The sequence below is a fragment of the Agelaius phoeniceus genome, chromosome 2 (assembly GCF_051311805.1).
Source record: "Agelaius phoeniceus isolate bAgePho1 chromosome 2, bAgePho1.hap1, whole genome shotgun sequence".
NCBI lineage: Eukaryota > Metazoa > Chordata > Aves > Passeriformes > Icteridae > Agelaius > Agelaius phoeniceus.
Genome location: NC_135266.1, coordinates 89,688,201 through 89,715,525, shown reverse-complemented (window position 1 = coordinate 89,715,525; position 27,325 = coordinate 89,688,201). Strand labels below are relative to the sequence as shown.

At 46.7% G+C, this 27,325-nt stretch overlaps 1 protein-coding gene across 10 annotated transcripts in view; it reads right to left on the bottom strand.

The window, feature by feature from the left end:
- Nucleotides 1–682: 682 nt before the first annotated feature.
- The window catches only part of ZYX (zyxin), a 29,598-nt gene continuing 2,955 nt past the window's right edge, over nt 683–27,325 (bottom strand). For 4 of the 10 annotated variants that reach the window (XM_077174183.1, XM_077174182.1, XM_077174180.1 and 1 more), the window contains exons 2-10: nt 9,434–9,694; nt 5,583–5,782; nt 4,499–4,591; nt 3,693–4,199; nt 3,244–3,385; nt 2,990–3,159; nt 2,662–2,840; nt 2,281–2,401; nt 683–1,881 (exon numbers count right to left, since the gene is read on the bottom strand). In XM_077174183.1, the coding sequence (XP_077030298.1) occupies nt 1,771–1,881; nt 2,281–2,401; nt 2,662–2,840; nt 2,990–3,159; nt 3,244–3,385; nt 3,693–4,199; nt 4,499–4,591; nt 5,583–5,782; nt 9,434–9,683 (1,773 nt within the window). In that variant the 5' untranslated portion in view covers nt 9,684–9,694 and the 3' untranslated portion in view covers nt 683–1,770. Of the gene's footprint in view, nt 1,882–2,280; nt 2,402–2,661; nt 2,841–2,989; nt 3,160–3,243; nt 3,386–3,692; nt 4,200–4,498; nt 4,592–5,582; nt 5,783–9,433; nt 9,695–10,069; nt 10,088–10,154; nt 10,288–12,764; nt 12,917–12,939; nt 13,149–13,364; nt 13,983–27,325 lie in introns of those variants that run through there. The other 6 variants (XM_054654639.2, XM_054654641.2, XM_054654642.2 and 3 more) reach the window with 6 other exon arrangements.

Below are 27,325 nucleotides of genomic sequence, written 5' to 3'. Positions count from 1 at the left end.
CACTCCTTGGTGTTTGTGGGCACAAACTTTTGATAACATGGTCTAGAAACAACCTCTCACAACAATGCCTACAAACTAGCAACAACTACAGTAAGAAAAATAAATGGATGATTTATTCTCTACTCATTCTATAGAAAACATAAGACATTTACTGGATCAATTTACAAGGAATCATTAAAGATCTTCCCCAAACTGGCAAGAGATCAAGAGTAGGTTTCAGGTCTCTGAAGTCTAGAAACATTGGTGCTTACCACAAAAAGAAGTTTCACCTGCAGTGTCCATCACAATACCATGCTTATAACCATGAACATCAAGCACAAACTTTCTGAGGCAATAGTTAGGGACAAAGCAAACAAAGTGCACTTTTATTACAATCCACTTCCATCTCACTGGAATACCCACCTCTGAGTGATATGTAAAGCAGACTACAATATTGCTGTACTGAACTGTAGTCTTGCACTGTTTTAAATGAGAGCTACTCTTCAGGTACAGAAAAATAGAAGTCTGGATAGGAGACCAAGAGGTGGACAGAGAAAGGCCATGTTCAGACTCCTGCTCTCTGGAGGCTGGGTGGAATAGCCTTATATACATTTGGCAATGTATAAAAAAGCTGTGCAATGGCAGTTCTACTGCCAAAGACAGCAACTCCCATGGGTGGCTGAACAAACACAGCAGACACAGGTTAATGGAAAAAACCCACACATTTTATTGAATGCAAACAGTGGTTGGACAGTGCTGTTATTCAAAATGTTTGTTCAGTTTGAGACAGTTTCTAGTCCAGGAAATGGGGCTCGGTGCAGTAACGCTCAGAGCCAGACAGTACATTGCAATTACAAATTACACTGCGGCTTTCACTGACAGCAGTGAAAGAAACCCTACTGGAACAGGAGACATTCCTCAGTCTGCTGAATCCTCATCCACGCACTGAGACGCCTCCTCACCATGTGCTGCCCGTCCTTCTGACGGTCTCTATTTGTAAACGTGCATTCTTTGGACTGCTTTGCTACTCTGGTTCCCAGCCTGGCTGTCCAGAAACCACACTGGGAAACAATTCATTTTGGGAAGGGGAAGAAGATTTTTTTTTTTTAAAAAGTTTCCAAACTCAGAAACAGAGTAGTATTTTAAACACTGCCAGTTTAATCTGGCTAAGGGAAAAAAAGACAAGACAGTTAACCAGTAAAATCCATTAGAGACAGAAAAGCTATAGCAGGTTAGCTTTTTCCAGCAACAGTAACAGATTCCCACTACTATATGCCTCCACACTCTAACCCAGGCGAGGGAGCAGGCAGAGGAAGACATCCTGATAATGAGGTGTCACAAGATATAAAATAAAAGACAGAAGTGGTGCCGAGATGCAGGCTTCCACCTTCTCAAGTCAAATAATCATTCTTGGCTCCATGGAACTGAAGAATGCTCTCAGCCCTTCCCAGCACCTGCCACCAGGCCCTTCTTGCTTCTTCCACCAGGCGGTGGTGGAGGGCTGATCTTTCTCCTCCAGAGTCTTGAGGGAACAGCGATTGTGCACTCACCTTGATCACAGCCCCCAGCCTGGAATATGCTGTGGCCAGGAAGCAGTGGCAGAAGAAGTCCTTTCTTGGTGGGTGTGCAGAGTGAAGTTTAGGAGCAGTGAATCCTACATGAGTGAAAAACTGTGCTGGCATAGTCTCCATTGGTAGCAATCTGCCTTGTCAGGCAGAGGGGCAGGACAATTGGAGGGAGGGGAGGAGTACTGAGTGCGGGGGTCTTGAGGGAATGCCCCCTCCGAGCTCCTCAGCGCGCTGTTTTTGCACGGACGGTGTGACACTTGATACACAGCACGTGCCCATCCAGAGGAAAGCACCCATTCTCGTCTGCTTCAATGGACAAGGGCTTCCCACAGTCCTAAACAGGAAAAGAAGAGGAAGCTCAGTGACAGCCAAGAACAGGGTGAAGGCATTCAAGGACATAAGAAATGCCCCCACAGGGTCAGGACAATCGCTCACAGCCCACTGCTCTGTCCCTAGTGGTGCTAATGGGAGATGCTGTTTTGAGGGGAGAGCAATCCCATCAAGTTCCCCTCCTATAAAACAGCTGATGCATTGGGGTGTTAGGGAATGCAACAACCCTGCACAGTCCCTGTATTCATGCCTGTGAATGTCTAATCTTTTTCTGAACATGCTTCAAAAACACTCCAGATTCCTTCAAAACAACTTCAGTGTTTGGTCAGCCTAGACAACAAAGGTGTCCAGTTGCTGGTGATGGGCACAGGAAACATGGGAGGAATGGGGCCACCAGGCTTACCTCACACTTGTAACATTTCATGTGGAAATTTTTCTCCAGTGCAACAACACGCACTGTCTCATCCTTTCCAGGCTCTGGCATAATAGGTTCACTACAGACTGAGCAGCGTGGTGCATACTTCCTGCAACACAGAACCATGGAGGAGACCATGACCACCATGGTGACATTCAAGGGAGGCTTCTCAGTGCTGTTCAGTGGCATTAGCAGCAGAGGAATAACAAATGTTTAGGTGGAAAGACATCTTCATACTTTGCTGACTCATTTTTAACTTCATGTCTGACAGACAACATGGGCAACCCAACCCCATGCTGCAGCAAAGAGAAGCAGGTGTGAAGGAATCTGCCCTCTCTCATACATCACATGCACGTGCTCTCTCCATACCTGTGGTAGTCATCCACACAGTGAGGTTGGTTGGACTGGTCCACAATGAAAGAGGTCCCCTCCAGGGGGGTATGGCACATCACACAGGTGAAGCACTGGGGATGGTATGAGTTACCAGTGGCCTTCAGCATCCGGTCTGTGATGGTCTGCTTGCAGACACTGCACTTTTCCAAGGTGCTCTAGGCCCAAAGAAAACAAGTAAGACACATGAATCCACCCCTGTGAGGCTACACCACAGAAAGCAAAGATGGAAGGAGGAAGGGAAAGCAAGAGAGAACAACCACAGTGAGCTCAGCTCTCTCCAGCAGCTTTCACCCCAGTGACTCACAGCATAGCAGTCCTCGCAGAAGGGCTTCTCATCCACATTGTAGAACTGCTGCCCCTGCAGCTGCTTCTCACACTTGAAACAGGTGAAGCATTCCACGTGGAAGAGGCGGTCCAGGGCCCTCACAGCTGGCTGGGTTCGTGACAGGGGCTTCCGGCAGAAACCACAGAGCTCTGTCAATGGAAGAGGAAAGGGATCAGGAGTGATGAAAACCCATCACAGTCTTGATCCTACTTTTATCCATTGAAAGCACGCACCAGAAGTTGCAGCCTCTGCTGGGGGTGGATGCTCCATATCCTTCATTAGTCTCTGGGTCAACTTCTCCAGCTCTTCTACCTCCTTCATTGTCAGACAGGAATTCCCCCTAGGTGGATCTGCACTGGAACCTGTGGGCCTATGCTGCAGGAAGAGGAAACATTAAATCCCAAAAGACAGATTCCCTCCCACCTTGTCCCTAACTAACCTCTTTCCCCAGCCTTTACAGGTCCTCTCTGTTCACCTCTAGGAACAATCTGCCATCCACTGTGCTTGATTCTTCCCACCTTCACACGAAGTCCTATCCCTCTGCACTACAATCTCTATAGTTACATCTCTCCTTCAGAGGGGTAACAGCCTCCCTACAGCCTGGGCACATCCACCCTCATCCTCCCACTTCACTCCCAGTGTGCCTGCCCAAAGACACCAGTCCCAGGGCTCTTTCCCTCACCGTGTCTCTTGCCGCAGCAGGCTGTTCTGTTGGGCGTGGCTTCTCCTGCACTTGGGGTCTTTCCCTCTGCTGGGCAAAGGTGAAATTGGGGGGCTGTGGTCGAGAGGAGGGGCCTGAAGGTGAAGGGGCTGTGAACTGAGTCTGAAGGGAGGTAGGGTATCTTGTAGAATTTGAGGGAGCCATTGGAACATTGTCACCTGATTTGGACACAGACTTAGGAGAGCCAGCAACAGCAGATGGGGTGAATTTAGGGATAGGCTGAGCAGAAGGGAGAGAAGGGGGTGGAGGGACTGGTGCTTGGGGCTCTTTACGTTGCTGTGGGGCTGCCCATGGGGTTGGGGTGGGGTTCAAATCCACCCCAGGGGGCTTGAAAGATGAGCTTCCACTTGGCTTTGGTGTGAACTTGGAAGGAAAGGAAGGAGGAGCATCTTTGGGTGCAGACGGTATTTCCACAGGGGCTTTTGGGGCCAATGGTTTCTCCAGAGAACCTGTAGATCCCGGAGTGATCTGTAAAGAGAAGCAGCAGAGAGAAAACAGGCAGGTATCAGCAAGGTGGGAAAGAAAATATGCCATCTATAGCAGTGAATCAGCCAGCAGCTATCCCAGACCCAGGACACAAGGGGTTTCCACAATGACATGTTTAGCAGTACTGACAAGTTGCAAGACCCACGTTTTCCAGTCCTTCACCAACACCTCCATACTATGGTTTATTCACATATTTTAATCTTCAGTAGCACCTTTCTCACTACCTCTGTTCAGCAAACCAGCCACCTCCTCTTCCACCTGCAACACTCTGGACAGCTCACCCGGGATTTGAAGGGGTCATTCTTCTCCATGTCATCCAACATTACAGACAGTGATTCAATCTCAAGATCAACGCTGCTCATCTTGCCACGTACCTACACAGCCATCCATGAGGAAAAAGGGAGCAGAGCATGTTACAGGACCAGCCACAGAAATGGGTGTATTATTTTTTTCCAACAGCATATTTTGATACTTTGGACTTTGGTACAGATCTGCTCCTTGCTTTCAATGGATAAAAAGCTGATGAGGACGAAGAAGACACAGTCTCAAAGGTCTACAAACAGTGGGAAAATGCATAGCCCAAGGAAGCTCTCAGATTTAGGTGGGAAAAGACATCTGGACATCTGTAGTCCAACACTCTGCTCACAGGAAGGCTAATTCCCAAGCAACACCAGGCTGCTCAAGGCCTCATGCAGATGATTTCACAACATTGCCAATGATGCAGGTTCCCCAGTCTTTCTAGGCACACATGCCAGCAATGAGCCACCCGTGGAGTGGAACAGGGTTTTCTTCTGTCCAATGGGAATTTCCCTTGCCACAACTTCTGTCCATTGTCCCTTGTTGTGCCCGAGTAAGAAGAATCTGTCTTCTCTCCAGCCCTCCTTTGGGTATTGCAGACTCCAGTCAGACCCCTGCCTTGGCAGCCTCTTCTGCTCCAACCCCAAAGGCTGCTGTGACCTTTCACTGGATTGCATCTCATTCAGTATTCCAGAGGGGTGGTTATACTGAAGAGCCCGACTGGATGCAGTCCTCCAAGATGCAGCCTCACCAGCACAGAAGGGAGGAGTATTCACCGTCCTTGTCCTTCTCTCCCAGGTGCAGCCCAGCGTGTGGCTGGCTTTTACTGCCACAAGGGAGCAATGCTGGCTTGCATTCAACTCTCTGTCCACAGGGAACCCCGGGTCCTTCCTCTCAGAGCTGCAGCCCAGCCAGCTGACCCTAACCTGTGCTGGTCCAGTGGCTGGTAGCATTTCCTGCTTTCCCAGGTTCCCAGGGCTTCCTGCTGCTGAGCTCAGACAGGAGCGAGAAGCTGTCCCAACTCACAGAGCACCACACACAAACCACACTTCCTTGAACCTCACTCACCTGTGGGGCAGGAACCTTGCTCAAAGGTCCTTCATCAAACATTGGTGGAGGAGGAGGAGGTGGAGAAGGAGGAGAAGGAAAAGCTTCATCTGGGGCTGGTGGAAAAGGCTCTTCAAAGGGTGGTGGGGGTGGTGGAAATGCACAGTTTGAGGAGAAGCTTGCATCCTCCCCAGGTGGAGGAGGAGGTGGCAGAGGCAGGTCTGTGGGGAAGAATGAGAATAAAAGTGACTTCAGATCATTTCTTACTCCTAGCCAGGAGGGTTCTTGAGGGTATTGCAGCAAGCAGGATCACAGAATGGCTTGGGATGGAAGAGACCTTAAAGAATATCTAGTTCAAACCTCACTGCTATGGGCAAGGACACCACTCACTAGATCAGGATGCTCACCCATTCAGTGTGAGCTTGAACACTTCCAGAAATGGGGTATCCACCTCTCTGGGCAACCTGCTCCAGTGCCTCACCACCCTCTGAGTAAAGAATTTCTTCCTGACATCTAATCTAAACCAGCCCTCTTTCAGTTTAAAACCCTTGTCCTCTTCCTATCTGTACACATAAAATCTCCATCTCCCTCTTTTTTATAACCCCCTTAAATAGTAGGACACAATGAGTTCTCCCCAGAGCTTTCTCTTCTCTAGGCTGACAAACCTCAGCTCTCTCAGGCTGTCTTCCTGAAAGAGGCTCTCCCACCCTTGGATCAGCTTTGTGGTCTCCTCTGGATTCACTTCAACAAGTCCATGTCTTTCTTGTGCTGAGGACCCCAGGGCCAGATGCAGCATTCCAGGTGGGGTCTCACAAGAGTGGAGCAGCAAGGCAGAATCCCTCTCCCATCTGCTGGTCACACCCTTTTCGATGCAGCTCAGGACTCCATCAGCCTTCTGGGCAGGGAGTGCACATTGGTTTCCCTGTAGTAATGGGATCTCAGCAGCCATCAAGGACAACTGAACTCCATAGGCTGTTTTTCACCTTGTCCAAAGCTTTTCATAATCATTTAATCTGTCCTCAGTAGCTGCTGTTACTAGTCACTGGGCAGAGTTGTTGTATATTTGGGAAACATATCTTGCTATGCTCTTTGTCTCATTCCTTCCTCATTTGTCTCATTTGCTCCTTGTCTCACTCCTTGGTCCCCAGCACACCCTTCTCTTGCCACTAACTGGCTCAGGTTACTGAACACAGGGTAGCATACATGGAATGCCACTGCACAACCCAGCACCCTGGAGAGCCTGTGTTTTCACACAAAAATAAGCTGGCATCTCACAGCAGCATAGTAAACACTACAAGAAACAAGTGGGGGGGGAAAAAGCAAGCTGGACCAATTACCCCTTATGTGTACGAAGAATCTTTGAAATGCCTTTGTTTTTCTGGGGGGTAAAATCAGCTTTGATTTTTGAGGCTAGTATGTCTTCACACTCAATATACATAATGACATGAGAAATTTTCCAAAACCTTTTTAAGCAGGCTGAAAGGCACCAGAGCACCTCAGTTTTCTAGAAAAGCCCGTTGCTTCTACCTATTCGTATTTGCCAAAGATGACCAACAGGCAAAACCAACCATTTTCTACTACAACATGGACAAATAAATGGGAATCCTCTTCCCTTCACCATGCAGGGAAGAAAGCATCCTCTTATCAACCACACAGCAAAGAACATCGAAGATGAGGAGGTGTAACTTCCACATGCCTTCTTCCAACACCCACCTCTCTTCCCAGCTAGCCCCAATGAGCAGTAGGGTGAAAGATGAAGCTTTTCACTCCAGCTACTCCATGTGCAACTTTTAACAGCAGTAATCAAATTGTCTCATCTTTATATCCAGCTGTTGTCAACAGGCTTTATAAGGACTTCTCATCTGTAACCTAAGGGAGACGATACTGCCCTTTTAGAAAATGAAAGGCAAAATCTTATTAGCCTGTGGAATGCATAAACTGCCCTGGTATGCAACACCTCTTCCAAGCAAGCCTTCTTGTGCTGCAGAAATTCTGCTGGGGGGAGGGAGTAATACTATGTTTTGGTTTTTTTTTTTTCTTTGAAATTACAGTTTGGGATCAAGCTTGTACATGCTTGCCTTTTGGTTTATCGAAATCATAAGAAACAAAACCCTGATCTGTTGTCACATTGTTCCAGATGCACTAAAAGCCTGTTTTATGAATTATTCATGGGACAAGAAAGTTCCCCACAAAGTTGTTACACCAGATTTACAGAGTAATCAATACTAAATATAACATTCCTACAGCAATACTAACTTAGCCATCCTATCATTTAAGACAAAGTCCAACTGCTACAGCTCTGTACATTTTGTTTGGGGAGCGTATAAGAAAGGCACAGAAGGACTGAAGATATTCACCAGAGGAGGATCAAATCAGATGCATTTCTCTCATGACTGAGTTTTGGTGGCTCATCTGTACTTCAGCTGTCTTGCTGGCAGCCCTTACCCAATGATGACACAGCAGCTTATGACAAATGGCTCTTCTGCTAGATTTTCTGTCTAGTTACTCCATAATGCCCACTTTAACAACAGGAGAAGCAGAGCAAGCAGCACCTAACACTCCACTCATACTGTATATTGAAAAGTAATTTTTAACATCCATCTGTCTACTTCAGGTACTATTTGTGTCAGTTTGAGACCTTCTGACAGACACATCCCCTAATCCAGACAACTACAGCAGAAAATGACAAGTCCTAAGACGGGACCTTGGTTTCCACAGACACAAGATTCCAGCCAAGAACATACAAGAAATACACTTAGCTGGTACAATTTTAGGAGGCAGAAGCACTAGCATGTCCTTGTGACTTCAGAAATGGGAAAAATGGCTTAATCATTCTTCTCCTCTAGCACAGGACCATCAGGTCAGCTGCCCACCAACTTAGCACACTAACCTGGAAAATATCAGTGTTGCAAGTCTCTGCTAAACAGTGAAAGAAAAGAGATTTAAACCAGCAGCTAGCATTCTCCAAACATGTGTGTCCTGACTGAGGCACACCCTTTACTTGACAGAGCCTTGGGGAAATAGGCCTATCAAGCATTAGCAAAGGGTCCCTACAGAAATTTCTGGTGGCCCCATGTTGATCAAATGTTCAAACTACAGAGTAACAAAACCAGCCTCTAAACTGCATCTAAAAGGACACAAAACCAACCAAGCAACAAAACAAGGAACAAAAAAACCCACTCTACCACTGCAGGAAACAAAAAAAGCCATACAAAAAAAGAAAGAAAGAAGTAAGAAAACCACAGTGAAACAAGAAGTCCCTCTACACAGGAAAACCCAACCCAAACCACTAGGAAAAAGTACCAACTGTACAAGCCATACAAACTAAACTCTGAGTCTCACTTCCTGTTTATCGTTGCTGCCACTATTTTTTCACACAATTATTTCTCCCTTCTCTTTTCCAGCATCAAAGGTGGCAATTGCAGAGTCCACAAGAAGGATAGTCAGAGATAACCAACTTATTGGTTAAGTTAAGAGCTGGGACCAATCAACAAGAAGGACGACAGAGTGATTCATCACTATCAGGGTCAACTTCTCTGCAACATACTTGCTCTCAGACATGCTGGCCAAAAACTGACTGCAATTACACAACTGTGCACCCAGCGAATACTGTGAAAAATCCACTGCATTCCTCCAGCATCAGTGCAGTGCAGGACAGCCTCCCCCCTCCTTTCCTAATGGAGACACTCTGTACTTTTGAGATCTCTTTCCAATCCATTTGTCTCATTATGGAACCTCCTAGTCTCTACAGCAAGAATATCCATTACATACAGCAGTTATGCTCCTGTTCTCATATTCAGCCCAGCTACGAACCTCCCACCCTGAGAAGTCAGAAATGCATATTCACATCTGCCATGCCAGCCTTGACCTACCTTCTGCCAGCATGGACACGGGTGGTAATGGAATCTCCCCCACCTTCCCCATCTGAGCACGCTGGGCACCAGGACCAGGAGGTGGAGGCAGTGACGACTCTGACGCACCCCCAGCCTTGAAGGGGTTCACCTTGGGCTTAGGGGCAACCACAGGTGCAAACTTCTTCTGTGGGTTGTAGAAGGAAGGGGTAGAAATGTTGATGCTGACTGTGGATGTCATGCGGGTCCCTGGGGCTCCTGGGGAGGCCATCTTCTCAGCACCTGGCAGGAGAGAAGAGGGAGGAAACCTACATGAAGTCATCCTTGGGCCAGAGTGGAAATTAATGGAGAAGAGTATGTGAAACAAAGGGATACAGGAATGTAACTCAGGCCAGAGGCTGAGGTGCCTGAGCAGTGCACTTACAAGAGCAGCACAGGAAAAAGGAAGAACAGAAACTGCAGACAGCTCGAATGAGCCATCACACTTCACCATTTCAACTCAGCATGGCATTAACCACAAATGGGTTCTTGCAACAGAGAGAACCCAGATTTCCACTGCACTGCAGCCCTGCACCTGTGGTGACCCGAAGGAGGGTGATCCCCCGCACCCCAAAGGATGCCCCCAAAAGGGAATCAGCATTTCCTCTCCCCCTTTACCCGATAACGCCAGCCGGTTCCTCTCGAGCTCAGCCTGTGACAGCGCCAGCAATGCCCCCTCTCCCCCGGTAGCCCACACCTTTACCTCTAGGCCCCTCCATGCCGCCGGAGCCGCACGGCCGGGCGGGAGAGGCTCTCCGGAGCTGGGCGATGCCAGCCTATGTCTCCTGCCTGCCCCGGCCGGGCTCCGCCGCCCGCTCCGCTCCGCCCCCGCCAGGAAGCGCTCCCCGGATGCCGCCGCCCCCCGCCCGCGGGCAGCCCCGGCTGGGCCCGGGCCCAGCGAGCGCAGGATGCCCGGCCGGGCCGGCTGTGCGGGGAACGGGGCTGTCCCGAGGCGAGGCGCATCCCTAGGACTGCCCCGGTCCTGCGATCCAGACCAGCAAGCTCACCCGTGCTAGCAGCCCCCACGGAGCCAGACGCTTTGTTGTAAAGCCTGGCATGCCCACAGCCCTCCTAACACCCCAGCACAATAGGGCTGCCGTCAGCACAGGGGCTCCGTGCCAGCTTTCCGCGTCGGCATGTCCGAATCAGTGCCCCTCCGCGCTGCCGGCCTCTGCCTCGGACAATAACAGCTGCTGCCACAGACAGCCCTGGTGCCACAAACATCCGCCCGGCCCCGATAACCCCTGGCTGCTGCTAAGAACTGCCTGCCCCATTCTAAGCGCTCCCACGGCTCGGTGCAGTGTGGCACAATATAGCAGCAACCTGTCCCAGCCTTCCCCAGGTCACAAGCATGTGGCAACACAGACAAACAAAGTCCATGTCGCTGAACTCTTCCTTCCCTTTGTGTGGTGCTGATAAGATGCATACACTTGGACAACTCTTCTGGGAGTTTCAAAAGGAGAATGAGGCCGCAACAATAAGCGGGAGCCAAAAAGCTGTGCTGAGCATTCCCCCTGGATTCAGAACTGGAAAGGGCCAAGGCAGAAGAGTAATTTGCAAGGTCTGTCCTCATTCTGCCAAACTTTCAGGGGTCAAGAGACTTGCCTGTCAGAAGGGACTGACCAACTCCCTCCATTCTGCAGTTCCCACCAAGCTTCAGAAGCTGTTAAAAACACCCCCAGCCTTCCTTTAGAGACTTGCCTCGTTCTCCATTATTTCACTAGGGTGTAATGAACCACTTGGCAGTAGCTCTACCAGATTTGACAGGATTATGAGCAGAACACTACAGTGACAATGTCACTTCTAATCATGGGGTTAGTCAACACACAGTCTGGGAACATCGGCTGCTTCACAAAAAACCCACTGGCTTTGCAACCAGCAGCTGCCATCTCCCCGAACCCAAAGCAGCCCATTTCCCGGCACGATGTTTGTTTCACACTTAGGGCACTTGCTGCTCAGGGCTGTCTCCACCCAGCAGCTGCCCCTGCTCATCCTCGCTGCTGGCTATCAGACCACCCACACACAGACCAAACCGGCTGAGAAAGCTTGGCTTTGCAGAGAGTCACCCCCTCCAGCCCTGGGTGTTGCCAATGCCATCTAAGCCTTACCAGAAACACACAGCTCACACGGGTCCTGTGGTGCAGTTTGTGAGAACTGTGGGAGAGGGAGTGTCATGCCAACGGAACTAACCTCAAATCCTTCTCATCCTCACATTTACCCCGAGGGGAGAGATTTTTCTACCTGCTCTAACAGCATTTAGGATGACTCAAGTGGAGCTATGAAGAAAGATGCCCCCAAAGGCCACAGTCAGGATACCTAAGTTGACTCATACACCTTTTCTTTCTGACAGCAGGAAGAAGTAGGAGGACAGAACTAAGGGACACCTCCTTTAGCAAGAGGGTCAATTCCCAGGTCTTGTGGTGGGTCTGCCGCCAGTTATACATCTTGACAGCTTTCACTTTGATGCCATGACACCACTCTCAACAGCTCTGCTCCTTTCCTGGGGTAGCAAAAGCAGGAGGAACCTGAAGAAGCAGACAGTCAAGTGACATTTTTCACTTCTCTTGGTAAGAGCAGTTTGGCTCCAGCCACGCTGGGAGCCCCCATAGCTCCACACATCACATCAGCACTTCCCCATCGGCCAACTTCCTCCCAACTGAGGGGAGTCAGAGGGGAAAAAAAAACCAAAACGCCCCCACCGAAACAAAAGATCCCCACAAACAAACAAGAATATTAAGAACAGATTAAACGGATTCAGGAGTTATGCTGCTTTTCATCCAGAAAGTTCTCCCAGCCTGCCCCAAAGTTACAAAGCTTCAAAGAGAGCAAAGTCTATCAGCTATGCAAGCTGCAAGGTAAAGCCTCAGAGCAACCGGGCTGGGGGAGGGGGTAATTCGGAGCTACTAACTTCTCTCACAGATGCTGGGCTTGCCTCCTCCCTATGCAAGGGAGGGAAGAAAAACCAGGAAGAAAAACTCCAAAAAGCTATGCAAACATATTTAAAACGTTAGAAAGTTCCACGACTTTGCAAACACTTTCTCAGGCCACTCCCAGGGAGCCAGAAACTCATAAATTAGGCAAATTTCATGCACAAAGGGCCCCAGATTCCTCTCTCGAGCACATCTGGAAAAAGGCTCGCGAGGTGTCTCGGTCATCCAAGCTCACACAAAAGAGAGCTTGTCCCGAGCAGAGCCCGGCAGCAGCACCCCCTCCTTCTCCCCCGCTGCTGGGGCTGTGCGGGAGCGCCGAGTCCACCTCCATTCCACCGGTAGGGAAGAAAAGTCACCACACACACACACACACACACACGAACCTGCTTTTTTTGTGGAGGGCCAAGCACCACCTCACCCCCGAGCCAGCACCAGGAGCGAAGGGCTGTGTCCGAGGTGCAGAGCCGTGCGGGAGGGAGCGGCAGGAAACCCGCACCCTCCGCGCCACTCCCAGGAGAAGGCAAGGGCTTTGTCGCCAAGCCGAGCGAAAAGACTCACCTCAGGGGGAGCGGGAAGTGCCGCCCCAGCAGTAGCTGCGGCTGTCGGGGCCGGGCTGCTCGGCTGCCCCGGCCCGCCCGCCGGGAGCAGCAGCAGCGAGAGGCGGAGGAGCTGCCGAGCCCCCGCGCTTCCTCCCAACTCGCGAAAAAAGCCTCGCCCAGGCAAAGTTGTTTGACCATAAAAGGCGCGAGGCCGCAGCACAGCTGAGCTCACTCGCTGGGGAATGTAGCAATGAGGTAACGGGGGCCGGGGCTTGCCGGGGCAGCGGCCCTGGGCCCTGCCGCCGGCGGGGAGGGGGCGAGCGCTGTGCCCGCCGGGGCCGCCAGCGAGACGCGTCTGTCGCGCTTTCCCCCGGCGCCCACCCTGGACCGGGCTCGCTGCCTGCCCCCCGCACGGAGAGCCCCGCTCCTCCCGCCTCGCCTAACCTTGGAGCTGCCCCCAGGCCGCGATTTCACTTCCAGTCGCTGAGCTGGATTTTGGGAAGGAATGCGGCGGCTCTGGTGAGTCAGGGTCCCTGCTGGCCTCCTCCCCGCCCGAGCCAGCTGTGAGAGCATCTGACTCACGCTGCCCCGATCTGCCAGAAATTAAAGCAAACATCAGATGACTCCACCGTGCAGAAAAGCGACTTGTTCTCCTCGTACTGGCTGCAAGGCAAACACTATTAGCTGGTTTATATCAAACACTATCCACACGAATTGCTTTGTTGGATTGCCAGCGCTGCACATCGGTTTTATTTTTATGCCAGTGCTCGCTTGGGGCTCAACCCGCTGTAGAACGGGGGCAGCCTGACCCAGCCCAACAGAACGTAACTTTCAGCCCTAGCCTTTGTTGCTTCTCCTTGCTTCAGAACCTCTCACGAAGGAGGAACACCAATAAAGATATTTCCTGTGCTTTGTGCAATCATTGCATTTGACTTTGGAATCTGGCCTTAATTTTGGGGTTAATACACCCACTGTTGCAAGTTCCCTGGAGAATTACTGTATTTGGTATTGCTCAGGGGACTTGGGGCTTGTCTGCTCCCAAGACTTACCTATCAACACAGGTACCTTTCAGTACTGCTAATTTACTTGCAGGTTGAGGGAGTAAGCACAAACCATACCAGTGACACTCCCAGTCTGCACTGCTGCAGAACTCCCACAATTAGAGAGCTATGCAAAGAGATTCGTCCAAGGTTTAAATCCAGTGTAAACAAATCTTTAATTTTACACGTAAAGTTTGTACAAAGAGGTCGTACCTTTTATTTAACCAGGTGATACAATTGGGAAAAGCCTCTCTGAGGTTTTTCAGTGTTACATACCATTTGAAAATGCCACCCATAGCAGCGCCCAGCACTGAGCATCTCACTCCTTACATGGCTGCAACCACTGAACCACTGATCTATAGCTCTGAATTTCTTAGAGAAATATAGGTCTTCTGTGGCTGCTAAATAATCCTGTTTACTGCTGCTTTTGTAGGCATGGCATCAATTCTGTTATCTCCCATGATTAATGCACAAAGTAATTATGTAGGATAAAGAATGTATCTCTGTGACGGGTCTTCTAGCAACTGTCACTTTTCTAGTGCAGACAACCTTCCCTCTTGTTCAGGTAAAGATGTCAGTGCAGAGCTAAAAAGAATTCACTGCATAATTGTGAACCAAATTCTGGAACATCACAACACACCCTACACAATGAGCCAGACGTCAGAGAACTCTGCCACTGTTCCCTCGGCTAGCTCTGACTTCAGAGAAAACAAAGAATGTCTCAGACTGAGATTAAAAAAGTGCTGAGTGAATATGAAAAAAAAAAATCTATGCTTTCATACTTTCTGGTCACATCCCCATAAATCCAGATGCTTGCATTTTCTTACCAGTATGTTGATGTTAAAAGCTCAGGAAGGCAGATCAAGGAAAGTGGGAATAAGAAAAAGAAAAGCAGCCCTCTTAGACATTTCGTATGAACTCCTCACTACAGGAAACAAATGCAAAACACATGTTTTCCAGGTTGCATGTGTGAAAGCTAGAATTCTCAAATCAGAATTCATAGAATACACAGGGGGAAACTAATCTGATTTTGTGCTTGCCACATAGTGAATTTAAAGTTTGTGCTTTTGTAACTGGAAATGAAAATTAACTAACTTCCCTATTAGTTCTGATTCCTCCAGAAAGAAAATAACAATCTCCTTATGCTATCAGTCTTCCTTCATGCAATTATTGGCTTGAAAAAGTAGGCATTTTTCTGCTGCAAATGAAAATTAGAGCCTTGAGAGGCACACAGTTGTACTGACATTCATTAGCTGAAGCAAAATCTTAGTCCTGAAGAGGCATTTAGCTACCTGGGTACAGAGATGGATCAGCAGGTATACTTGGCTTGTGCCAGACCATGTTATTTCTGGAATTAGCAGCTGTCCTCTGCATAAGTCACTTTGGCTCTTCCATGCCATGAATAAAAGTGATCTGGTCTTTTGGAGTTTATTGTGGTGTGAATGCTACTGTCACCGTGGGTGAAGTGACAGCCCACTACAAAGCAGGTGCTGGAGGGATTTAGAACACGCAGTTCTGCCTGGGTGCTTCTTTTGAGGCAAGTGACAGGAAGCAAGCCCTGCTACTGGCCATCAAATCAAAGCTTAGAAATGCTGAGAGTTCAAGGCAGCCATCTCAGGAAGACTAAGTTTTAATGGAGACAGTTATAGAGAATCTTTGCTGGCAATTCAGTCCTGTAACACAATGAGTAAATAAAGAGTAAGACCACACAGGAGTGGTGTGGCAAATTCATGTACTGCAATGGGATGAGGTATGTGCTAGCACTGGTTAGGTGCCTATAAAATGAAAAAAAAATAGATGTAAGAAAAAAAAATAAGTCTTTGAATAGAAAATGAAGAATTATTTGCAAGAACACTACTGGGGAATTAAACTTATCGGGCAGAAAATCATTTTTGATAGCCAGGTATGGCTTGGATAGCTGCAGATGGGAATCTTTGTGTTAAATATGTCTTCAAGGTCAGAGGAAAGCAATCTGGAATCTGGACAGGGTGCTTTACTTCTGTTAAAAATGCAAAATGTCTGCATCTGTATAATTTCCATCCATATCAACAGATCAATTAGTGCCATTTTATCTCAGCGTGAGTTAGTTAGCAGTTAGTGACGCCACGCAGGAGCCCATGCTCTTCCTAAGCAACGAAAAGTTCTGACTCATGTCTATGTTGAATCTCTGATGCTTCTTTAATCACATAACTTCTGTTTAGTCTAACCACGTTTTATTGATTAATGTTAAATTGCTACTTAATCAGCTTTCCCCATGCTGTATTAAAGGCTACGTCTGGGCCAACTGGAAGGGTTGGGAATATATAATGGATCTGCTTTGGTCTGCAGGCCAAGTACTTGGGCCTGCACTGTCCAGGGCCGGGCCACCTGCAGCAAATTGCCTGCATCCACATGGGCCAACAGATGTTACAGCTGGGTCATCTTAGAGTTCTTTTCTGAGCTGAACAATTCTGTGATTCTATGTAATTCACCCTGGCAGGAGGTCTCCGGGATCTGCTGTGCTCCCATGGCACAGCCTCTCCTGGTGTGCTCCTCGCTCTCTCCTTTGAACAGGGTGTTCTCTGTGTGAAAGACAATGTCTGGCCCCGATTGTCCCCTGCCAGGCTGCTGCTCACACCCTTTGTGGAGGCCATGATGTGTGCAGAGCTGTCTTTTTTCTGACCAAGCAGCAGTTTCAAGTTGGAGCACCTCAGTGCCATTGTGGGCTGCGTGTTGACAGCTGGGTGGCACACACAGAGAGCTGTGCTGGGGACACCAGAGCCTCATGAGACAGCAGTCCTTACAAGCCTTGTCATCTCCCTGCCTCTGTGCAGCTGGCACACAGTCAGGAACACTGTTTGCAAAGGTCATGAGTTCTGGAGATGTCCCTGGATGACCAGCGAGCCAGGACATACAGCTGGAGCATCTCTCTGCTGGTTCCCTTCAGAACCAGGTCTGCTGTGCAAAGCACACATCAGAAGTGTGGGTCCCCACGAAGGGGAGCTGCTCAGCAGGCACAGAGAGCCTCTGTGATCTCTCAGAAGGGCCACTGTAGGTGCTCAAATCCCACTGAGAAGGTGCTGCATGGTGCACATGCACGTATGTCCACATTTCAAAAGGCATTCCACCCACACATACAGTTAGATTGTCCTGACTGAAACACCAGAATAGGCCAAAAGCTGTAAACACAAAAAAACCCCTCAAACCTTTGCTATGTCATGAAACACTTCTTTAGTGGGGCAGATCAGCCATATACACATAAGAGGAAGCAAAGTATCCCTGTGGTATGACCTTGGTCATGCCAGGATGTGACTGGACATTGGAGCAGCCAGGGGAACAGGGGACTGGGGTGATGTCTGTCCAAGGAAGAAGCTCCCTTTCCAGCAAAACTGGCAGGTCTTTCCTAGACAGAGCCATGACAGGGGCTCTGGGGCAGCTCCCAGATGAGTTACCACTGCTGTTTCCTTATCTCCTTCCACCAAAATTTCCTGCTGCTTCTCAGCAGGCAGCGGCCTGCAATTCTGTGGCTTCGGGGGCTGGCTCACTGGCAGGCTTCCTTCCCCTCACACAGCCCTCCCACACCTCCTGCTCTGCTGCTGGGCTCTGTGCCCAAAGAAAGAGATGCAAGCAGGTTGTCCCAGTGGATATCTCTTCCCTCAGGTGCTGCATGACCTGTTCTGCAACTCTGGAGAGCTGTGAGATGGCTCCTGGGGCATGCCCATGTGTGTGGCTGAGTGTGGATGGCCGCCAGAGCCCATTCTGCTCGGAAAGCTGCCATTTCCACATTCCAAGGCATCCTTGCCATTTCCTCAGCTCTATGCCCCACCCCTTGCCACCAGCAAGACAAGCAGTGACGTATTTGGCTGTTCTGTGGCAAATATTGCTGCTTGTCAGAACTGTCAAAGAAACACATCTGTCAGCCTGCTTATTAAAGAGTTCCTGTGTGTGCTGCAAGCCTCTTTCCACCCAAGTACCACGCTCCCATGGTAGAAGTCTCCTTTCTTCACTTATGTAGAGCTGTTAGCATGGCACAAACAACCCATGCTCCTTTCTGCAAACGAGTTTCGTCAGATGTAGGTACTCCTGGATGTTGCAACCTGGTGGATTTAGACAGAAATTCCCATGAGTAATTCCAGAGTGTGTCTGTGTCAGGGGAAGGGTGCTGTTTCCTGGGAAAAGGGTTCTTCACCCCATCCTCCCTGTGACATAGCTGAGACACAAAAGCAGGTGCTCAGCTCTCTTGATCTCATACTGAGCCTCCTCCCATGTGGTGCAGTAGAAGTTGTGTTGTGGCTTCCCAGGGCAGCACCTGGTGCAGCTGCTTGGTACTGGAGGGAGAGAGATGCCAAGCTACAGTCCCAGTAACATTAAGCTGGGAAAAGATCCTGGTCACTCCAGTCTGTCCCAGTGCTACTATTTTCTTGCATAAGAACTGAGCTAGCCAAATAAGCAGGGACAGGCTCTGGAGACTGCTAACTCTGTGCTTTGAAGTGTGCCCACAAAAATGTGCCATGCATTTGCCAGGGCATGCTGGACTTGAGAGCACATTAGGAAGACACAAGCAGATTGCTCTGGAAGAATGAAGCTTGATACAGTCTCTGCCTGCATTATCTACAGGGTGTGGATCCTGCAGCAAACCAGCCTCTCATAAAAACCAAGTAATTATTTAACTCCAGACTGGAGTCCTGGCAAAATCTAGTATGTACACAGTGTAGATGATCACGGAACCAAGGCCCTGGAGCAAAGCAACAGACCAACCAAACAGACAATACAGGCATATGGTCCAACAGTCTGCTTGCAAAAATAATTTTAAAAAATATCCAAATGTTTTCCATGAGCTGCACAGTAAAACACCATTTGAGTACAGCTTTAAGAGGTGCAGCCCCTCAAGCCCTTGCTGTCCAGTTATCAAAAAAAAGAAACAGTGTGGGGTATATGAAATTTCTTGCAGTTCCCAGGTTTAGTGCATGTGGCTACTAGTGCCTTTGCTAGTGAATTTACTGACACTATGAATAAAAGGACAACTAGACAAAAATCTTTGACTATTTCATGGGGTTTTCAGGAAAATCAGCAGAGCCTTGCAGTAGAGTTACTGTCCTTCCAGTGGCAGCTAGGAGTCTGTGACAAGTGATAACTTACGGGAGAGAGCTGGTTTTTTTCAAGCAGAGTATGATTTTCAGTAGGTTGAAAATATAAACTGTAAGAGGCCTTTCTGAAGATCTGTGCTAAGTTCCTTCTGTATGCAGCAAAGTGATTGAGCATGGTATGAAAGCCACTGAATGGAAGACAGGGTGGTAGTGGTTACAGGCCACCAGTGCCAGTGGTGGCAAAGTGATAGTGAGAGATCAGCAGCCACAGCTATTGCTCAAAAGGCAGGAGAGATCCTCAAAAGGTGTTCCATCTTGTATTACTGAGTCATTGACCATCTGCACTCTGTAGTCTGATGGAGGTGCATTTCCTTCAATGAAGGCATACCTCAGTTGCCTTGATGAAGGTCAATATGATGACTGTGGTACTGGGCAAACCTGACCCTTTGCTTTCATAGCTCATGAAAAAAAGTCATTTGGAACCTTCAACCTTACCCAAAACACTTCAGTTTCCCTACAAGCCACTTTAGATATTGCATTTAGATGCAATTTACATGAAGGTCATTGCACTTAGGCTTCATCTGCAAATATACTTTTTCCTTGGGATTCTTGAGTCCCAGGTAATGTTTGTGACTGTGCTGGCTAAAGGCTGGGAGCAGCAAGTAGTGAAAGATGCCTGGAAACTAAGCCAGCAGAATCTCACCAAGGTGCTAATGAAAATAGGCTCAGATTATGAGGAGAGCCCTATGAAACATTTTCTGCAGTGACTGATGGTTTCAGAGACAGTGCTAGACTTGCTGCTGCCAGAGGAAATGAACGGGATGTTTACAAAGCTATTTCAGTGTAGCTTTTCCTGGGCTTCCCACCAACAGCTTTCTTTTCCAACACCTTGGTACACAGTGTTCAATGCCATGAGAAGAATTACTGAGTCCTACCAGCACTAATCCTTTTGCTTCCTGTTTATTTAGCCTTTGTGGCCATGCTTTCCAAAAACTCTGTCCTCCCAAGGTGGTCATCAAGCCTCTATCTTAAAGAATATAAAAAAAAGAGAGATCTGGTAGAAAGGAGGGCTATATTTGGTTTAGAAGTAAATGAGAAAATATTGCGTATTTGTGTAAGAGTGTGTCAAATTTGAAGCAGTGCAAGAGCCACATATTACATCCAGTCAATGTACAGACAAGCACTGCAACCTCAGATATATCACCCTGAAAGGGAAGGAGCTACCTTAGTTCCACTTGTCACTCGCTCTGGACACATTGGACAGCCTGCATTTCTCCAATGCAGTAAAACAGCTCCTATTTTCTCCTGATCCAAGAAAGAGGAAATCTGCAGAGAGGTCCAAATTTAAACGCACATATGGGATACTGTCTCCCTCTGAAGTTTCAGAAGGAGGCATTCCACAGGGGCTAGACTACACACTGCCAGGGAGTCTTCTTGAGGAAGGAGACTGGGAAAGGTAGAGGGTACAGTTCATCTGTGAAGAATATGATGAAGATCTGGTTGATAGTGTTCATTGCCTCTAACTTCTTAGATGACATCAGTGCAGACAGATATCAGCCCTTTGGTGCCAAAAGCCTAAATTCAACTTAATGACCTTAGCTTGCGGTCAAGATTAGAGGGACACTAAATTGTAGACTTTTTTACTCTTTAATGTTGCATATTCTCAGCCCCCTGGCTTGGTTTTGAGGCTGGAATGACTCCCTCATTAGACTCAGAATTCATTTTGTCTTTCAGTCTACACTGATGAGAAGCCTACAGTATGCTGCATCCTGCTTTGCTGTCTTAGCAGATTATACCAGAGTCCAAGAGTCTCCACTTGTGTTTGCTTTTGACTCAGAAATTGTTGTTCTCCAAATCCCCTGCACCTCCAAGCAAGGAATGGAATTTCAAGCTACATAGTTGGTGCCTGAAGAATTCCACTCTCCTAAACATAGCAATTATTTATGTGACTCCAGGGACCATGAGAACAGAACTCTCCTCATCTACAGTCATTTCGACTCTTTCTCCCGCTGACAGTAAACTGAGGAAGAGGTATTATTAAAAAATTATAAATGTTATCTTACTTATTGCAGATTAAGATGAATTTTGGGGAGATAGAAAGGAAAAGCAGCCTTCTGTGAGAGCAGATAAAAGCTAAGAGGCTTTGCCTTAGCCCAGTATTGGTACATAGCACCTGCACAGACCGTGTGGTGCAACAACAAACATTATCATTCCAAAATTTTCTAGTAGCCATCTCTTGAATTGCACTGGTGGATTTCTTTCAAGAATCAGCTATGATCCCAGCAAGTCTGAGGATGGGGTGCTCTTTCCTGAGCTGCTTCTGATAGGCGATGCCTTCTTGCCAGAAGTGCCATCAGGATGTCAAGTGTTACAAGACAGCAAGAAGAAAAAGCAGTGAGGCAGCCTCTTCTGAGACCCTGTTCCTCAGATTTCAGTGGAGAACACAGAGAGCAGCAAGGTCCAAATGTGCTTATCAAGGTGGTTGCCAGCAGGTAAAAACATCAGACCTCAGAAGACTTGTAAACAGATGGGAATGGAAAGGTCACCTCCAAATAAGCACAGAGGGAAGCATCCTGGATCCCACCATATTCCTTATGGACTGCAGCAGAGCAGAGCAGAGCAGGTAGATGTATTCACATCTTCCAGAAACAGCAGCAGGCCTGACTTGATTCCAAAAATAGTTTGAGTCAATGTCGATTTGCCAGAGCATACTCACAACAGCTGTGTGCTCTATGCTAGAGAGTAATTTCTGGAGATTTTTTTAAAATAGGAGGGCCATTCTGCCAGTGCATGAGTGAACAGTTTTAATTCGATATTTTGCTTCAGGATACATAATACTGTCATTATTCCAGACATTAAAATTCGGCAGCGAGGACAGAATCAGTAGCTTTTAAAATAAGAAGTACTTTTCTTTGCTCAGGCTTGCTTTTACAGTTTGGGGTATTTTTGTATGTTTTTATTAAGATCTGTAAAATTACAAAACCACATTGCAGAAAGAAACTCCCCATCTTATTTTTAAAGCAGTTAGTATCCACAGTTTTGCTGAGCTTCTAGGCCCCCATCTCCAATATATCAAAGGGAGAGAGTGAGGAGATGACAACTGATATTTTGTAAGGCTAAAAATATTGTGCCTTTTTACATAACACTGGGAATTTAAAAAGCACATTAACTGCTTGCAGATTATTTTTAAAAATGCAGTTTGAGCAACACCACTAGTATAGATTCAACTGACATTTAGGAGAAGGAGCTTCACTGCTGGGAAATGAGACATTCAGTAGAGGATGAAGTAAATGTTTAAAAAAAGGCAAAATAAGACTCAGACTGCACCAAAGATGTTTTCACCCTAATATACATCTCACATTTATGTCATTGGGGGGGTGTCTCTTTTCTGAATGCATATCAAGTAGCCTTTTTGACCTTCCAAAGCAACCTCCTCAGACATCCCCTCCTGTCACTACCTACCTGATGATGAGGAGCCTTCACAGTCTCAGTGTCACTGCCAGAGGTTCAACAAATTCTTTTTTTACACTCCTAGAAGTTCCTTTCTTTTCTCCTCCTCACTCACTGGCATCTGCTGAGCCCTTCCTGGCAGGCAGGGAGTGGGAAAGAGTCCCTTATCTGAACTCACTGATCTTCCCATTTCACTTGCTGCTGGAAAAGCCACAGGCCATGGCAGAGGAAACTGGAATTTTGGAGCCTGGCCCAGCCTACCTCTGGTCTCACTCTGTGTGAGCAGGCATTTAGCTGGCTCAGACACAAGGTAAGGACACAGGAGGATGCAGAATGGATTTATGAAAGACACTTGCCAGGAGGGGGTTGCTGAGTGGGTGAAGTTTGTGACAGATGAGGCAGCCTAGACTTGCTGATTCTTTGGTGCTGAGCTGCAGTTCCAGAGAGTGCTGGGTCTCCTGCTGGAGTGGCAGGTGATGCATGGTCACATGCAGTAGGTCACTGTGCTACGAAGGCGTGGGGGAGATGCTACCAGAGCAAGCTGCACCACCACAGCTCCAGATGGCAAGTTTCTGTCCTGTGTCTTCCATAAAGCCTTGAAATGGGAACTGTACAAAAATGAGATCTTAATATATCTAGAACTCAGCATGACACTTCTGCATGACTCTGCATAAAAAACAAAAAGGGATGAAGATGCTGAGAGAATATTACACTTCCTAAAAAACTGCAGACCAGGACTGTTGTTCTGAAAAACCATGAAGCTACAAATTCTTAAGAAAAACTAATGGAAGGCAAATATCAATGTAAGGTGAGAAAAGAATGGTGAACACTTGAGTATTGAACATTTATTTCTGTACCAATACTTCAAACCCAGGTGTTATACAGAAAGCTGATCGCATTTTAATAAAATACTGCCAAACTAAGCAAGGTCACACAGTAGGATCTTTGCAGCAAAGCACATATGTGAGTCCTGTCTGTTGTTAAGTTACAGGTGGCCCACTCCTTGCCAGGGCTTTATGTGCTGGGAAGATCTCCCCACTGCAGAAATTCTAATTTGTTTCAGAATTTTTTTTTCAATTTCACCTTGTGTTGAAATAAGTGTGTTTTTAAGGTATCTTGTGAACATCAAAGTATTTAATTCCTCTGGGTAAGATTGTCCTTAATTTGGGACACTCTGCCAGATATTCAGTTTCCAATAGATGATGCCAGGATGTCCCAGGCATGTGTCTCTACTGTGGCAGCATAGGCCAATTTAAGAATTCACCGTGAAGAGGAGAAAATATTTTATGGTTAAAGAGGAAAAAATAATGGTGCTTACCATTACATCTCTTCAGCAATATCGGATAAAATACTCAGAAGGAGTTTTTGATAAATGCACTATTGAGGGTGTGGACTGATTAGTTCTATCTCAGCACTGAACTAATAGGCTCCCCTAAAGTTTTTTATGGTCTCTGGGTGCAGGAAGAACAAGATCAAACTTTCTGGGGTGTGAGTGTAGGTAAGCATGAGCTTATATCACAATATGTAATGCAAACATATCCTACCTCTCTCCACCTGTTATCCCTTCAGTTGATTCACACAGCCTCAAATATTTTCCCAGCTTGAAAGGACCCAGCCTTTCACTTATGTGAGATAAGTTGCCCCACTTTCAGGAGCTGAACTACACTGGCACTGCTTTATTTCCTTCTTTAAAACCTCATAAAAAACCCTTCTGTTTGTCTTCTGCAGCAAAGGAGCTCTGAAGAAAGAAGAACTGCATGAGTCATTTTGCTATCTCATTTCCTTTTCGGTCCACACGAAAATCCTATCAGTAGCTAATACAGCTTGATGTAGAATTAACTCTTATGGCATCTACTACATTACCTCCATGAAGCAATTACTGAGATCTCTGCCAGAAGTAGCTTTTACTGGGGAATCCAAACTGCCAGTGGCAGGAGGCCAGCACTGAAGCACACTGGAGCAACAGCCCCTGCAGGACGATTCCTGCCTCTATAGATCTGATACAGATACTATTTTTGTAAACATCTCCTACTCATGAACTTCACAGGCCTCTGCATATTTTCCACAGCTGAAGACACATCTTGCAAGAAGCATGTAGGAAGTTTCTCCATGTCTTCTGTGATAGTAGCTGGTCACAAGGTATTACATAAGGATTTTAAAAAGGATCAGAGAAGGAGAAGGTGGACATTCATTTTCCAGAGTCTTTTCATGGGACGATAGACATTGTTGCCAATGATATCTCTGAGGAATAGGCAAAAGGAAGACATTTTGCATTATCTGGTGCTTGGTGATGTTTACTTGAAAGTGGGACATTAGTTGGCAAGATATATATTGTTTTTTCTTTTCATTTTAGCTGGTTTTAGTGGTAGCTAAGGAAGATGACAGGGGCACATTACCTACTGTGATATAATCTGCATCCGTGATAATTAATTGATGAAAAGAATATATTTACTCAGCAGGTAAGACAGTGACAATAGCTTTGTATTTTATAAGCAGTGTTTCTTTGGAAGATGCTGTTCCAGTATTTATAATTTATAAGATCTTTATATTTATGTAGAAATATAGGGAAAATCTGGTAGAACAGATTTAATAGATTCATCAATGGCTTATAGAAAATATAAACAGCTGTCTCTTAAAACACAAACAAACAGTTAATTTACAGCATAAGCTGGTCTTCAGGGATATGATGGAAGCCTCAGGGTAGTTTAGAACAAGTTGCTAAGAACTAGACTAGTTCTAAAACTGTTTGCTCTGTGCTGTTATCAGCCCCTCTATCAGGCTAGTGACTCTATCAGTCACAAGGTGACTATTTTTAGATTTGCTGAAATTGTGTTTTCCTCCCCACCCATCCCTGCCCAGACTTACAGTGACCCCTGTGTGCAGGGCATGGGGGAAGAGAGGCATGGATGCTTGTCTGTTCCCAATTCACCTTGGCATACAAGCCCAGAAATAGGTGGTCCTCACCTAGGAGCACATGCTTATTGATTATGGTATCTCAATTTCTTTGCTGAATTCATTGCAAAACTGCAGGAGCAGAGGAAGAAGAAAGTCAAGGGATCTTTATGTGGCACTTCCTCCAGCAGCATCCTTGACCTAGTTTGGGCAGCACTCAAGCTCTGTTTTGCAAACAGAAGTTGCTAATTGCAGTGACCTACAGAACACAACAGGTCAAACATTCCTTCCCTTTTGCCAGCACAGGCCCTCACAACAGGGGCTGTGGAAGGGGAGATTTTCAGATCTGCAATAAACAGAGGGGCACATAATTTCACCCATCATAAAAATAAATTAGGAACTTGCAAGAGGCTGTTTCCTACTGCTCCTTTCTTCTGAGGTACCCAGCTTTGTAAAAAGATCTATCCATGTTTCTCTCTAGATATTTAAATACCTCCCTCTCCCAAACCTGTACAAAAACTTAGATTTGTGAAGATCTTTCCAGACCAGCATTTAAATCAGCACTTATCAGAAAAATTTTGTACACAATTTCCTACATTAAATTGCAGCCTCATTGTTTAAGAACCAACCCACAATGCTCAGAGAAAATATCCACAGCCTGTCAGAAAGTGTATTTCAAAGAAAACAAAACTGTTTATGTTCTGTCATTTACCTCCAGTTCCTTGAAGCAGCAGTGGGGATGCTGTTGCTCATGAAAGTGCAAGGACAAAAACTGTGGGGGACAGTTAGATTTATGTTCTGTTTCAGTCCCTTGTTCAGAGATTCAGTCTTGTCACTTCCCTCCTACGAGATAATGCTTATGAAATCACATTCTTATTAAACCATGTATTTCTTCAAAATGTAAAATACCTACTTTTCTTTTGGTGCTATATGATAAACATTTTTACTGATTTTAAAAAGTTTGTTATTGGCTTGATAAAAACTAGAAACTGTTCACTGATGATGAATTCCCTATTGCATAGAACCTACTGTACAGAAGAGCTGAGCAACTGGGTGAAAGCTGAATCTTAACAAAATCTTCTCAACTTCTAATGAGAATGAAATTGACTTTAAATATGGAGATTTATGTAAATATAAATAATGCATAATGTTGTGTAAACATAATAAATAAAGGTGTGATTAAGAACCAAAAGATGGTGAAGAGTCTATCCTTTCATTAAACTGACTATATTAGAAATGAGAGATGAAGCATGGCTCTAGGTGCCAAGACAGGTATTGCTTCCAGCAGCTAAGTGATATTGATTTCAAATTAAAAAAATGAGGGAGCTGGTGGCATCAGGACATGTGAGACAGCCACAAGACAGACCAATAGTTCTGTGGAGTGAATGAATGGACACTTGGGTATAATCCTTCTTTCCAGTTCTTTTATTTTTTCTGCTGTGCATGTCTGGCAGCAGCATGGGTGCTTGCCAGATCCTGTGTAAACTACCACCTCACCAAAGCAGCAGCAGACAAACCCATGAAGAACTGCAAAGCAGCTTTTCAGGCAGGGTAAGTGCTAGGACTTGCTCACCTGCCTGTGGAATCACACCCTGGGGCAGAAGTCAGAGCAGGTTGATGTAGATGATATTGTAGCTTAATGAAAGGAAAGCCAAATGTGCATTTGCTAGGACTTGGGATATGACTTTGAGCTTGAGATAAAGCGATAGACAAGCTCAGGGGGAATAAAGAAAGAAGAGTCAATGTGACTTGTCTGAAATCTTTACTGAAAAGGAAACCACAGCAGAGTTCACACAGTGCACAAAAAAGGTTCACAGAGGAACAGATTTAGATTTGGTGGGTGGGTGAGAGGGAGAAGGGGATTAAAATGAAACCAGACTCTCTGAACAGAGGAAAAGAAATTGTTCACAGCTGTGTCAGTAATACATCTTCTTAGGCCAGGGTGAGGTGCAAATGC